Raw genomic sequence first — 15,707 nt, 5'->3', positions numbered from 1 at the left:
GATCTTTGGAAAGATTCATATGTTTTTAAGACTGCAAATTAACTGATGCCAAGATAACTATTTGAATATATAGTAAATATAGTAGACTTGGTGGCCCATCATTTGTTTTCTTCATTCCATCGGTTTCTACCATCACTTGTTAATATGAATTTTAGGCCTTTTGGCAATTAGACAATATTTCTCTGACCACCTTACCTTTTTCTAGATAATCTTTACATTGATTGCAGATAATAATAGCCCAGTATAAGAATTTCACCAAAAATCATCAGATGAATGACTCAACCCATTGGCTATAATCTTTCAAATATTTTAAAAAGAAAATTTAAAAATCTATCTCTGTCTCCCTTGATAAGTATAATATTGTTATTGTAGCAAATTGTTCTTCATTTGAACAGCATGATATACTTTGTAATTTCATGTACACTGTCTTTTTTGTGATGTCACAACTATTTTGTTAATGAACAGAGCCTTTCTTCTGCCCAATAAATATTTATTTAATGCCTACTGTATGAAAGATACATATCCAACTTTCTGTTTCTTTTTGCCACCTGAACATCTAATAAGCATCTGAAAATTTCTAAATCCTAAACTGAGATCCTGATCTTCCTAACAAACCCATTCTAAGATGGCAGATGATGGCAACTCCAAACTTCCAGATGCTGAGACCCAAACTTTGGAATCAATCTTGATTTCTCTTTTTCTATATTCCACATCCTATCTTCCTGGAAATCATACCGGCTGTACCTTCAAAGTATGTCCAGAATCTGACCATTTCTCACTGTGCTGTCTTCTCAGACACATTGCCTCTAGTTTGATTAATGCAATAACCTCCTAACTAGTCTATTTAGTCCTACAGTATCTTCAGTCTATTCCCAATGCAGCAGCATAGATGTTAAAATGTAAATCGAATAACATCACTCTTCTGCTCAATAGTCTCCAGTGGCTCCCATTCTCACTCAAAGTCAGAGTCCTTGAAATGGTCCACAAGGCCCTACACAACCTGTTCCCCACCCCTCCAATCTCCCTACTATAATTCCTGCCAATTTCCCCCTCATGCGTTCGAGCTGTGCTGAACTCCTTGCTGTTCTTACAACAATGCTATCCTCGGTTCTGCCTCAGGGCCTTTGCATTGGCTTTCCCCTGTCTGTCACTCTTCTCCCAGTCAGTCATGTGGTTTCCTTCCTGATTTCCTTCAGGTCTTTACTCAAATAGTACCTTCTTAGTAAGGCCTTCCCTGACCACCCTACTTACAGCTTCAACATCCCATCACCAGCCTCTACCTCTATCACCCTTTCCTTCTTAATTTTTCTCCACAGTGCCTATCACCATGTTCACTAGTCTACAAAGGCTAGGTTATTCTGTGAGAACTCTAAAGTTCAGTGGCCTACAGTTAAAATTAATTTTTCGCTTATGCAGAGTCCACTGCAGAACATGTTGCTTTCTAGGCAGCCATTTTCCAACCGTGACCCAGTGATCCAGGATGTTTCTATTTTGTGGCTCAATAAGTGCCTTCCAATGGCTACAGCAAGTGAAAAGAGCTCGAGGGTCAAGGACCAGCTCTTAAATACTTTGGTCTGGAAGTGACATGTCATTTCTGCTCACAGCCCACTGGCCAAAGCTCATCACTAGGCCCCAACTGCAAGGAACTAGGAAGTCTGAGGAAGCTTTGGTGCCAAACCATCTGACATTCTATATATGTTGCTTATTTATTTAATGTCTGTCTCCTTCCACTAAAGAGTTCCATGATGGCAGGGATTTGTGCCAGTTTTGGCTACTGCTGTATCCTCAGTGCCTAGTAAACTGACCAGAATATTTGTGGAATGAATGTGGGAATGAATGAAGCAATGAATGAGCTGAGTGCTGTAATGGAGTTAGACCATGGGGAGAGCCATTCAGCTTTGCATGGAGATATAAGGAAGGCTTCCAGAGAGGTGTTATTTGAATGGACTCTTGGATAGGGTAGGTACTTACCAAGGAAAGAGGAAGTGAAGGACAGAAGGGCCAATATGTACAAGGCCCAGAGGCATGAACAGCTCTGCCCACTGAGAGGAGGGCCAGGCCCAGATCCAGAAGAATTGGAAATATAGAGACAGTGCAGGGAAATGAGGTCCGAGAGGTTGGGGGCCAGATTGTGCCTGGCCTTGAAGACTATGCCTAGGAGCCTGAACTTTATCTCAGGAGAAACAGGATACTCCTGAAGGCCTTCAGGCAAGGGAATGAACGTGATCACATTTGGGCAAAGATCGTGAGAAACTTATAAAGCGATGAAGAGGGCCATTCTCTTATTTAAAATTCTCTGCTCCCCACCAACCTTGGAACTGGTCCCTATCCTAAAGAGCACCTAGCCTTTAATGGACTGGCCTGATTTTTTTCTGCAGCCTCCTCATTCCCTCCACTTACTCATAACAGCCTCTGCTACTAGCATGCCAAGTCCAGACAGATCCTGAACATGCCATGGGATGTCAGACCTCCATGTCAAAAGAGACTTGCTTACGGTCAGATGTGCAGGAAAAGCCTGTTACATCTCATTTGAGGGCTCCTTCTACTCTGCCACATGCTTAAAGTAACTCATAAAGTGCCCATGATGGGTGGTAGGTGCTTTCCTGTTTGGGTATTGTCACAGAGTGAGCACTTATTAATACTAGCTCAAGATTTTCCTCCATCCAGAGAAGAGGTCTCCATCTTAGGGGCTTCTCCAATGTCAGCTCCCCAGGCTGGTAAGGGCAATGATCTTGGCCCCAGTTGTGGTCCTGGGCCTTGTGGGATCACCCCCAACAAACTAGCATCTGTGCCTCCCATCCCCAACAGGGGAAAGAATCACATAGTTAGGCCTGGACATTCCAGTTTAAATGTTGACAGGCCACACACACGGAGCTAAACCACATGGTCGTACTAAAGACCCTGAAAGAAGGCCACCTCCTGGAGTTTCTCACATATAGCAGTAGCTTCTGGCAGCTTCCAAGAGAGCTGTTATTCCTGTCATTTATGAGAGCAGAGAACAGTAATACTGCACACCCTTCAGAAGCTCCTCCTACCATTGATGGGGCAGAATAGGATTTGATTCCCCTCCCTTCCTTTGTGTCTATCCCCAAACTCCATCCCAGAACAAACAAACTGAGAGAGAGCTCAGTGGTAAGAAAAATTTTTTTTTTTTTTTTTAATCTATTAGCAAATAACAGCACAGCTATGGTATGAGGTCAGCTCAATATTAGCAAGAGAAAGATGTGTTTGTTTTATAGGTGTGTTCGTTTCAGAAGCATCTTACCCTGCCCTCTAGCTCCACTGAGGGGCATACTTACTGGACTTGACTAACGAGCTAGGATCAAGTGAGAGGGGCAGAGGGGCAACACTGTGTATGAGGAGCGGATGGGGGATGGTACTTGTTAGCAAAGGAGACCAAAAAGAGAAGTCTCCCATATACTGAGTGAAGCTTGGACCCTAGGTGACTGGATGGAAAAATAAAATGTTTTTCAGTATCTAGAGCTGTTCTACTCTGTAATACAGTAGCCTCTAACCACATGTGGCTATTGAGCACTTGCAGTGTGACTTGTCTGAGTGGAGGTGTGCTGTATATATAAGGTAAACACATTTTGAAGACTTAGTATAAAAAAGAAGTACATTAGGGGTGGCTGGGTCGCTCAGTTGGTTAAGCATCCAACTTCAGCTCAGGTCATGATCTCGTGGTCTGTGAGTTTGAGCCCCGATTTAGGCTCTGTGCTGACAGCTTGAAGCCTGGAGCCTGCTTCAGATTCTGTGTCTCCCCCCCCCCCCCTCTGCACCTCTCCCACTTGCACTCATCTCTCTCTCCCTCTCTGAAAAATAAATAAACATTAAAAAAAGTACGGTATCTCATCAATTATTTCTTTATATTGAGTATATGTTAAAATGATAATATTTTGGATATATTGGGTTAAATAGATTATATGATTAAAGTTAATTTCATATTTATGCATTTATTTTTTATTTTATTTTTTAAATTTTTAAAAGTTTACTTATTTATTTTTTTAATTTTTTTAGTTTATTTATTTTTGAGAGAGAGAGAGAGAGACAGAGTGCGAGCAGGGGAGGGGCGGAAAGAGAGGGAGGCAGAGAATCCAAAGCAGGCTTCAGGCTCTGAGCTGTCAGCACAGAGCCTGACGCAGGGCCCAAATTCACAAAGCATGGGATGATGACCTGAGATGAAACCAAGAGTTGGATGCTTAACTGACTGAGCCACCCAGGAGTCCCCAGTTTATTTATTTATTTTGAGAGAGAGAGAGTACACAGGAGGGGCAAAGAGAGAGGGAGAGGGAAAGAGAGAGAATCTCAAGTAGGCTCCACGCTGTCACAGTGCAGAGCCCAATGAGGGCCCTGAACTCAGGAACTGTGAGATCATGACCTGAGCTGAAATCAAGAGTCAGTAGCTTAACCGACTGAGCCACCAAGGCACCCCTCTTTATACTTTTAAAATGTGGCTACTAGAATATTGTAAACTATACACGTGGCTTGTGTTGTATTTCTATTGGACAGAGCTACTCTAGACTGCCTATGGATGACAGTTGATAATAAGATTTCTCAGCCTTATAGACATGACGAGCTTTAAGTCAGGGGTCATATGAGCTTAAAATTCAACTTGCTTTGTAGCAAATTAGATTTTATTTTTCACATTTGTCAAACTATCTTTTAAGAAGATTAAGTTCCTATAAAATCCTACCTTCAGGAATAAAATTTCTAGAGATTGAAATGAAAATATTGCAAGAGTGTCTGCCATATTCCAAGAAACTGTAGGCACTTTTAACTTTATTCCTAAAGAAAGGGAGTTGATATGAATTTTGTGGACTATAGAAAAATATATTCAAGAGATATTAAAAGTACCAACGGGCAAACACGCTTTTACAGGGATGAACGATATTTAATTGTCCAGCTCTTTCCAATTTTTTTCTACCTTTGTTTTCTAATCTGTGTTTTCACTTGGGGCTTGAAAAACAGGAAAGAGGCAGAAGGGTACCTCTAACAATGTCAAAAAGGGTCTTATGAGAGCGTCTCTGTAAAGACATGTGGTTCTCAGGCTAGGATAACATAAAGGCCTCCTCATGTTCTGCTCACTATAAAGTCAACAAACCTGCAGCTGAAATGCCTTCCTTCCTCATGTGTCCTCCAGGGCTGCTTTTACTGCTCTCTGCCTACTCTCAAGTGGACACTGCATTTTTCTAAAAAGCCATATCCCTGGGGCGCCGGCTGGCTCAGTTGGTTAAGCATCTGACTTCGGCTCAGGTCATAATCTCATGGTGCGTGGGTTCGAGCCCTGCGTCGGGCTCTGTGCTGACAGCTCAGAGCCTGGAGCCTGCTTCGGATTCTGTGTCTCCCTCTCTCTCTGCCCTTCCCCCACTCCCACTCTGTCTGTCTCTCTCTCTCTTAAAATAAATAAATAAATATTAAAAAACATTAAATTTTTCAGAGAAGAAACTGAGGGTTGATGGGGGAGTAGGGGAGAGGGGAAAATGGGTGGTGGGCATTGAGGAGGGCACTTGCTAGGACAAGCACTGGGTGTTGTATGTAAGCGATGAACCGTGGGAATCTACCCCCAAAACCAAGAGCACACTGTACAAACTGTATGTTAGCCAATTTGACAATAAATTATATTAAAACTTAAAAAATAAAATACAGTAAAAACCATTAAATTTTATTTTAAATTATTATTATTATATTTTATTTTAAATTAATGTTTAACTAATAAACATTAAATTTTTTTTTTTTAAAAAGCATATCCCTAAGAACCCCCCACCTGTCATTCCATCACGTTAACCGATTCCAGGTGCTACATAAGAAGAAGGGCGCTTGGGAGACAGGATAATCAAGGGAGAAAAAAATCTCGAATCTTGACCTCACCTTGTGCTCAGCAGATGTCCCGTGGACATAGCGGTGAGCTCCCAGGCCTTGCAAGATGCCCAAGCCTCCTTTTGCCATGTTTACCCGGGAACTGTCCTCTGTGGTGGGGACCAGACTCCCTGCAACCATGGTAAGGCCTGAAGTGTTGATTGTCAGCGTTCGTTCAACAGATCTGAAATAGTTCAGAATTCCTAAACAGACGCGCTGAAACAAAGAAAGACCAGGTTAGGCCCCTGCCCTTTGCTGGCCCCACACAACAGAGTAAAACTGAATGGGGTTGCCAGGTCAACCCTACTGCTGAGAAACACACCACCCCCAGAATGGCCTGATTTTGTGGAAAAATATCCAAACAAAGAACAGGTGTAAGGATGCATTGCTACTGGAAAAGCAGGAAAGCCGCCTTGGGAGACAACCCAACATTTCAGACACCTGAAGCCAGCATGCCATGCCATCCACATACCTGCAGCTCCCTTATTCTCAGGTGGCGCAGATATAGAAAGGACAAGTAGGTCCCCCTCGTCAGGACAGGATCCCTATCGCTGGGCCCAGTCCCATCGTCCAAGCCGAGCAGTTGTAGGGCCATTGCATAGCTGTATCTTTAGCAGGCGGGAAAAACAGAATAAATGCTTTCCACCTCAAAGTGGTTCGGAAAATTCATCTACACCAAATTGAAGTCACTTTATTTAACTTAAGGGAGTTCCACAGTAGCTACTCTTTAAAAATGAACTAGAAGAAAAATAATTACTATGTATAAATATAAAAAGAAATTTCTCTTAGCAATTACTCTTGTTAAAAACCCAGTCCTACCTAGGGTGAAACATTAATTTAGTTGTCTGACCTGTTTTAACAGTCTTGCTTTTATTTCAGCTTTAAATATTTTTGAGTTAACATGTAACCTACTTATTATTCAGTCACTCAATTTCCTCCACAGTGTTTAATCCATTTCCTTGAGTCCCTAGTAAAATGATTTAATTTTACCCTTTCTCTTTTTTCTGCTTGACAGGCTTATCAGCATGTTGGCAGAGACTTATTTGTGCTGGGTCATTTGCATTTTGTTCCATCGCAAGGTCATCTTCCTTCATATTTTCATTCTATCAAAAAAGTAGTATCAGTTGAATGACATCAACATTTGCAATATTATTAACAAAAATCAGAGCTGGGTCACCACAAAATTAAATCCTATGATCCAAGGCATATTTAGATGAGCAAACAGAAGAGCATCTTGGTCCATTGCAACATGACATATGAAAATGGGGATTTCCAAAATAAATTGGAAGGCACCGTTTTTATTATTATTTAGTCTCTGTTTTATAAAACTCTTCACAGCTTTTAAAAATTGCCACCCCACACACACCTTTTACATGATTCACTTATGAAAAGTTGATACACACATTTGTAGATGCTTGAAACCATGAACGTCTCTAATCTAGTCTTGTTCCAGGCTGAGAGAGATCAGTGGGTTAAACACCTCTTTCTACTTTTGACCTATATGATTTAATTGTTTAAAGTCTTGATCCTGTTTTCACACTTGTAAAATGGCATAATGATACAAAATAAGCTGCTGTGAGAATTAACACTTAGTGACTAGCACCTCATAGGTGCTCAATTACATGCTGGCCATGGATTGCAATAGTCAGTTAGCCCTGTAGGATCTATCACAGAACTCGTGGTTTATACTTAAAAAATCCACAGGCATTTTTCCTGATGTCAAGCAGGATGAGATCACACACAAAGGGCCCTAGGAAAAATTGTGAAGAAGGTGGTATTGATGAATGATCCTGTCCTTGGCCCTCTGAGCAGCCCCTTTCTTAGCTGTCCTTTCTGCCTGCCCCTGGGCATAAATGTCATTCTCATAAGACACTCTTTTTTCGTAGCGGTGCTGATACCCACAAAAATTCTGAGTGGCAATGAGTTAATTTGGAACCCCACTCTTTGGGTTACTTATATTCTAATAGTTCTTGGAATTCCAATAAGGCCCTATGGCAGAGACTGCTGGTTGTTCCCCCATATCCGCTTTCCTCTTTTTCTATAGTAATTGAATATTTATCTTGACACATAGCCACCCAGATGGAGATGACGTTTCCAAGCCTCTTTTGCAGCTAGGTGTGGCTATGTGACTAAGTTCTGGCCAATGGAATGAGAGTGAAAATGTCAGGTGGCAGCTTCTGGGAATTTCCTTGAAGTGGCAGCTTCCTCACCCCCAGTGTCCATCCTGCCACTTATGTATGAATGTGACAGCTGGAGCTCCATCTCAGACCAGGTGTTGATCTTGGATATGGAGGCCACATTTGTTGGAACTCCAGGACAGAAGGAGCATGGGTCCCTGAGAACTCCATGGGAGCAATCATCACACTGTCTCTGTACTTCCCACCCCTGGATGTTAATATGAGGGAGAGAAAGAAATTCCCATCTCCTTTCACCCTCTCTTATTTTGTGTTTAACTATGACCAACAGCCAAATATAATTTTAACTAATACAGTACTTAAGATTCTAAAGATACACAATTGGTCTTTATGACGGGCAGTGGAGGAGAAAATTTGGAGCAGGGATACTAGGAAGAGCTGGTGAGAAAGAAAATGGTCTAATTGAGTATCGTTAAGTAGCTTCCCATTCTGCCTGTGGATAGTTAACTCCTGCCTGTTTTGGGTAAGTATGCACATCAGTGTATTTCTGTGTAAACATCCCACAACCCTGGGAATGGAAAAGGCTTTAGGAGGCGACATGGTGTACTCGCGTTCCTGAATACAGAAACACAAGATCATTACCCCAAATTAAGAGAATCTCTGTTATTTTAAGAAAATCTGTAGGGAAGAGTGTACTCTATGAGGAAAGCTGAACTTTGACAGTTTCTATTTGGCCCAGAATTTTGGGTAAGAGGGGCTCTACTGAAGACTTTTGCCCCCCAGCCTTATGGTGCTCTTATGTTGCAGTTCAGCATTGCTGGGCATAGGTCCAGAGGGCAGGCTCAGAACCACAGCCTTTCTCTGATGGGACTGTGAGTTTTTCAGCTGCTTCTAAAATTACCCAGAATTACATAGGAAGGAACAGAAAGTGACATCAAGTTACAGTGAAAGACACTTTGAAGGAATGACTGAACAAGCCACAAAAATACCCAGCAGACTGCCAGGAAGAGAGGAAGGGGGCACAACAGGGTAGGGTGAGTAACGGGAGAGAGCCCAGCACCCACCGGAAAAACAGAACAACCACAGCCCACAGAAGTAAACTGCTTAGGAAATACCAAAGGTGCATGAGTGTATCTCCCTAAGAAGGCTGGACACTGAGCAGGTAAGCAGCAGGGCTGACCGGAAAACAGAATGTCAACACCACCTGCGTTTGTACTTTCTTCCGAGGCAGGTAAACCCTTTGACATTTACTCTCCCTGGTGGCTGGGTCTTTGCCAGCATGGCTGAGTTCGTGTATTTGGACAGTTCTGAGACTTCTACTGATTGAAAATCTCATTTTATTCTGGGAAATTGGCAGGGGCAATGGAGTGGGAGTGGAGGGGGAAAGAATTAGAAGGAAAATAGGTCTATTATGTATTTCCCACCTCCTAAATGTCCCTGCAGCTTCCTTGTGTATACCTACAGAATAAAAAGACTAGAGGGATAAATGTATACCAAATGTTAACAATACTATTGTTATATTTGGGTGGTAAAATAATGGCTGGTTTTTATTTTCTTCCTTGAACTTTTCTATATTTCCCAAATTTTTTATGATAAATACATGTAATTAGTGTCAACAGAAAATGTTTGTTTTTAAAATGCCTTATTGAATTGATGAGGGAAACCAGAAAAGAAGTGTTTTATGTGTCCCTGAACTTCTTGCACACTGGAGCTACTGTATATAATAACACTTTTGTGAGGGCACACCATGTACTCATAATATCTCTGGCAATGGAGGGGAGCAGTAACACAGGGGAAAACAGCTGTCCCTTCTCCTCTCCTCCGTATGGCCAGTAAGAAGAAGCAAAAGTAGAGGTTGGGGGCACCTGGGTGGTTCAGTCAGTTGAGCGTCCGACTTTGGCTCAGGTCAGGATCTCGTGGCTTGTGGGTTTGAGTCCCACATCGGGCTCTGTGCTTACAGCTCAGAGCCTGGGGCCTGCTTCAGATATTTTGTCTCCCTCTCTCTCTGTCCCTCCCCTGATCATGCTCTGTCTCTGTCTCTTCAAAATAAATAAACATTAAAAAAAATTTTTTTTAAAGGAAGCAAAAGAAGAGGCAAAGTTGATCTAGTGTTTTCTGCCCCTTCAGCATTCCATAAAGTTAAAGAACAGTGACCATTTAAACCATACCTTTAGAAATATGATGGTCTAAGGGACTCTTAGATATAGAGAACAAACTAAGGGTTGCTGGAGGGATTGTGGGTGGGTGGATAGCTAAATGGGCAATGGGCATTAAGAAGGACACTTATGATGAGCTCTGGGTGTTATATGTGAGGGATGAATCACTGGATTGTACTCCTGAAATCATTATTGCCCTATATGCTAACTAACTTAGATGCAAATTAAAAAAAAAAAGATATATGATGGTCAATAGTAGTATTGAATGTCTGTACATAAATAACCATTGGAGTAAACAGGGATTTTCTTGGGGAAAAGCACTGGATACAAGTAACTTGATATGATACAAGTTTGGGAGGTTCGGGAAGATCCACACAGGGCTGCCTGGTCTATTCCTTCTCCTGATTAGGACTACAGTTAAATTATTTTTAAGTTTTTTTCAGAAGGCTATCAAAAAATGCAGTCCATTTGGACCAGAATTACCTCTTTCTAGTTATAAATTATCTTCAATTAACAATTATAAGAAGATTTGGTATTTTTTTCTTTATCCCCCAAACCCAGATCTTTAAGTGAATTTGGAAATAGAATTGTGTATAAAGAAAAGAGTGGCCAGCCTTCCATGCTGATAGTAAATAAAAGGCCAATTCAAACTGTGCTAGAAACATTACAAATATTATCAATGTTCAGACAAACACATTCCGTGTTAAAATGGACGTGGGAAAGCAGGTTCTCTCATAAGTTACTGTTTGGGAGAAAAACGATATACCACTTTAGCAGGAAATTTTGAATGTGCACATTCTGTAACCCAGGAAATCCACTTCTAAATATCTACTCTAAAGAAACACACACGTGCACAAGGAGGCATGTACAAGAAAATTCAGTAGGAATGGTTTCTAATGGAATAAAAAATGGCAACACTTATCCACAGGGAGGTGTCTGTGTGATCTGTGGTATATAATAAAATATAGTGCAGCCATTAAAAAGAACAACAGAGACAGATCTCTAAGAGATATTATTGGGCAAAAAGGAGCAAGTTGCACAAAGATCCATGGCGTATGACAGATCATGTAAATAATTTTTTAAAGTTTATTTCTATCTATTTTGAAAGAGAGAGAGCAAGTGAGGGAGGGGCAGAGAGAGAGAGAGAGAGAGAGAGGGAGAGAGAGAGAGAATCCTAAGCAGGCTCCATGCTGTCAGCACAGAGCTGGACACAGGGCTCGATTTCACAAACCTTGAGATCATGACCTGAGCAGAAATCATGAGTTGGGACACTTAACCAACTGAGTCACCCAGGCCCCCCAATGATAGATTATTTACATACAAAAATAAAACACAAAATTATGCTATATGTATATATTTTAACGAGAACATGCGTTTAAATGAAAATGCATTAAAAAGGCTTGAAGCCAATAACCATGTTAACCTCTGAGGAAGTAGAATGGGGACCCAGTATTAGAGTTCCCGTTAGCTAAAGTTAAAGCATTAACTTTTCAGTGATGTTTCCACTTTTTACTAGGAGGAGACATTTATTTATTATTTCTGTAGTTTAAAATTAATTTCTAACAACTTCTTAAGGAGAAAAATGGTAACTTTACAGTGGAAAAACCTGGCAAACATTGTTAGCCTAACCACATGATCAAGAGTAACATCCCCAGTGATATATCAGGTTGATAGCGTCTGCTTCAGATATGATGTGATGAGAAAGGCACTTCACCTCTGAGGTGCTCATCCTCCAAACTTATAACCCCAGTATAACCATGAGAAAAACATCAGACAAATTCAAATTAGGGAACATTCTACAGGTTGCCTGGCCAGTACTCCTAAAGACTGTCAAGGTCATGGTAAACAAGGAAAGACCGAGAAATGGACACAGACCTGTGGAGACTGGCAAACAGGACACTTAAAGATAATGTGGTACCCTGGAGCACAAAGAAGACATTCATGGAAAAACTAGTGAATTCCAAATATAGTCTAGTTTAGATGTCAGTAATGTACCAATGCTGGTTCCTTAGGTGTGACAAAGTAACATAAGATCAATGTTAATAATAGGAGAAACCAGGGGCACCTGGGTGGCTCAGTCAGTTGAGTGTCCGACTTCGGCTCAGGTCATGATCTCACAGCTCGTGGGTTTGAGCCCCACATCGGGTTCTGTGCTAACAGCTCAGAGCCTGGAGCCTGCTTTGGATTCTGTGTCTCCCTCTCTCTCTGTCCCTCCCCAGCTTGCACTCTGGCTCACTCTCTCTCTCAAAAATAAATAAACATTAAAAAAAATTTTTTTTAAATAATAGGAGAAACTGGACAGGGATTCCTGGGAACTCTTTACACTATCTTTTTAACTTTTATGTAAATCTAAAAGTACTCTAAAATAAAACATTTATTTTCTTTTAAAAAAATCCCTAAGGAAAGGCTGCTGGTGAATAGTGTTCACAGAAAATTGATCAGAAATTGTTCTGAAGTTGTGCTATACATAATTAGTGCTTATATTCCTTCGGAGCTGTTCAAATGGACAGTCCTACCAGGTTTGCTTTCCTTCATGCAGAAGACGCTTAAGAAAGTCATTTTTCATGGGCTATTATCACTTGCCAACTTCAGAATCAGAATGCTGACCAGCATATAGATGCTAAAATTCATACTTGACTGCTACATGCTTGCAAAATAGTAACAGAGCTTTAAAATTCATACCCACATTCCTATGACTCCTCCCACCTGCCACCTTCCACTTAATTCTAATCTCATCCGACTAGTATTCAACATTCAGAATGGCATCACACTACTATTGGTCCCCTGGTACTGTATAAAGTGACTCTTGACCAGAGCAGATATACCCAAGGAGGTCACAAAATAACACCCACAGGAAACTGTGAAGGAAAAGTAGAAAACTGTTGATTGTTGCCTCAGAATTTCCTTTCTCAGACACTGTGCTATTTTCCATTCTCTACTTGGAAAACTCTTCTCCAGTATGGCTGACTCCTTCTCATTCATCAGATTTCAGCTCAGATGTCCCCAACTGTGAAAGAGCTTGGTTGATCATTCTGAGAGTGCTCCTTTCTACCCTACTGCCCCCTTTTCCTGTGGTTTTCTTCATGGAACCCACAAGTTAGAGACGTAGATTTACTTTTTTGTTCACTTGTTTATTGCATGTTTCATTCCCTGAGCAGCACAATTCCTGGCACAAAGGCAGCATCCATGTAATAATCATTGAATGAATGAATGAATGAATGAGAAACTTGCATGACACTAACATGCAGGTTAATCCATGTGTGTTATATGGCTCCCCTCAGGATCCACCTCTAAAATCTACAGGTATTCTAAGTCTCTTTAGGGTGTATATCAACTTGAAAAGAGGTGCTCACATTTTTCTCCCTTTGGCTAATTCCAAGAACAACATTTACAAGTCAGTCAATAGCCAGAGGAAGTGGTTTTCTTTCTTTTCTTTTTTTTCCCTCCTATTTAACACTAGGCAATTGCATTCACAACAGATTTTGGTGAAAGCAGACTGCATTTCATCATACCCTGCTTGACTTTCTCCCTCATCTGCAAATGGAGGAAAGCAGTAACAGAGAATGGCAGAAGTGTTAGTTCTCTCCACTGGGTGGCTGGGCACCTCTTAGTGTTTTCTGCCTTTCAACATTTACTTGAGCCAGCATCTCCTGCTGTCACCATGTACCTTCTGCTTTTCCCTGGTAAGTTCCTTTGTCCCCTAAATACCCATAGGCATTGTTACAACTCTGGCCTGCTGGTCCAGCCGGACCCTGGACCATTCTCCATGAATTCAAACATGAAGCTCTTTGCCTCTGACTCCCTCTTCCTTTGCCTCTCACCACTCCCTTACTCATATTAACCTCTTTTCACCCTCATCTGGCCCCCAGGAATTTAACTGCCCCCATTCTCTCAGTCAAGGAGAAAAGAATATTAGTGCTAATGGCCCTCAAATATTAATACCAGAATTTCAGGTAATGGAGGATTATATCAGCATCAATAGGTAGACTGTCCAGGATCCTAGGAGCAGGGGTCTTATTCTGAGATACCTGGGCTGACTTTGCCTTCGCCCCCTCCCTTCTTTCCTACTCCCTACCTCCTTTCCTTCAAGCTTGGTTCAAGAAACAAAAGAGCCAGATGTTTTTAAATGTCCCCTTGTTAGTATAAGGTCTTCCTGCAAGGTGACATATACCTTAGTATGAAATGGCAATGGAATAGGAAAAATGTGGCTATTTTCTCAATTCTTGCAGGATGCTAGCTGAGGAGTGCCGTTGGTAGTCATGCCCTATCAGAGAATTCAGAGGCCAGGGAGATCCATGCCATGATATGCTGTATCTGTTCCTGATCTGTGTGACCAAATCATTTTTTATTAGGTTCTCTAGATCCTTACCTAAACAGATTGAAAAGTGCATAGAAGTTGTGGTGTGTTTGTGTGTGTGTGTGTGTGTGTGTGTGTATACATACATGCACTTACAGGTTTGCTTCCAGCTAATCTGTAACTCATTTCAAGTTTCGCTTTCTCCCATACACAGTCTGAGATGATGGACCATGACAGTGCTCTCTCTAGCATTCTACTAAACTTCTCCATACCTTCGACTTTATGTATAATTTTTAGTCACTCTACAATTAATCTTTAGGGGTGAAAATAATAGGATTATTATGCAGATTGGGCCCAAGACAAATTCAGGCCCTCTTACTTCAACTGAACCCACTAGCTACATGGTCATCCTTATATTCTTTTCTCACTGGTGGCCCTGTGGTGTTCCCAGAAGTGATATACCTCCTCACCTGTCACTTTCACCTCCCACCTCACTAATGCAGACATCCTCTCCCTCTTCTCTCTCTCCTGGAGACAGGAGACAGCCAGAGCCATTTACAAGCTACCACACCTTATCTTTTGGCACGTGACAATTCTATATACCTCATTCACCTCAAGGGAAGTGATGCCATTCTCCCTTTCTCAAAATTACTCCTTGGACTGGTTTCTTCATTCCATTCCCTCCTCTTTCCCCAGGGTCCTTTTCTCAGATTTAACAATTCATATCTTCCATCCCTTCCTCTCCACTGCTCATTCCTCTCAGACAATGAACATATTGAGTCTTCCCATCTTAAATAAGCAAAGGAAACAAAACTCTTCCCCTAGAGCAACAGAGAAATAATAGCAGATTATTCAAAAGTGATATAGTACCACCGTGAAGACAAATATCCAATAGCTTTGTGTAGAAACTGATTTTTGTTGCCAAGCTCCAGGCCCATCTTATGTAGTAGCTATCTGGCTGGCTTCCCTGCCTCCAATCTCTCCCTCTTCCCATCCAACTAACACCTGCTACTAAATTAACCTTCCTACAAAATACAGCTTCGTATATATCACTTCCCTTACAGGAAAAGTACAAATTCCTTGGTCGGAAATTTAGAGGCATTCAAAACCTACTCTCTCCCCCTCTTAAAAACACCTCTCTTCCCTATATGTATTTCCACATGAATCTTTCATGCAGCCAAACTGGACTTGAACACTCCACGCACAGTATCTCCTCTGCATTGTTGTTTATGCTTCCCTCCCGAATGTGATTCCCTCTCCAGC

At 41.5% G+C, this 15,707-nt stretch overlaps 1 protein-coding gene across 1 annotated transcript in view; it reads right to left on the bottom strand.

Moving 5' to 3' along the window:
• LOC121029879 (uncharacterized) overlaps nucleotides 1-15,707 on the bottom strand; it is a 158,122-nt gene that overhangs the window by 119,206 nt on the left and 23,209 nt on the right. The window contains exons 11-13 of the mRNA XM_040474338.1: nucleotides 6,847-6,959; nucleotides 6,329-6,464; nucleotides 5,869-6,072 (exon numbers count right to left, since the gene is read on the bottom strand). Coding sequence (XP_040330272.1) covers nucleotides 5,869-6,072; nucleotides 6,329-6,464; nucleotides 6,847-6,959 — 453 coding nt within the window. The remainder of the gene's footprint in view (nucleotides 1-5,868; nucleotides 6,073-6,328; nucleotides 6,465-6,846; nucleotides 6,960-15,707) is intronic.

The sequence above is a fragment of the Herpailurus yagouaroundi genome, unplaced genomic scaffold, assembly GCF_014898765.1.
Source record: "Herpailurus yagouaroundi ecotype Mexico unplaced genomic scaffold, PumYag 139, whole genome shotgun sequence".
Taxonomy (NCBI): domain Eukaryota; kingdom Metazoa; phylum Chordata; class Mammalia; order Carnivora; family Felidae; genus Herpailurus; species Herpailurus yagouaroundi.
This window is presented reverse-complemented; position numbering and strand designations above follow the sequence as displayed.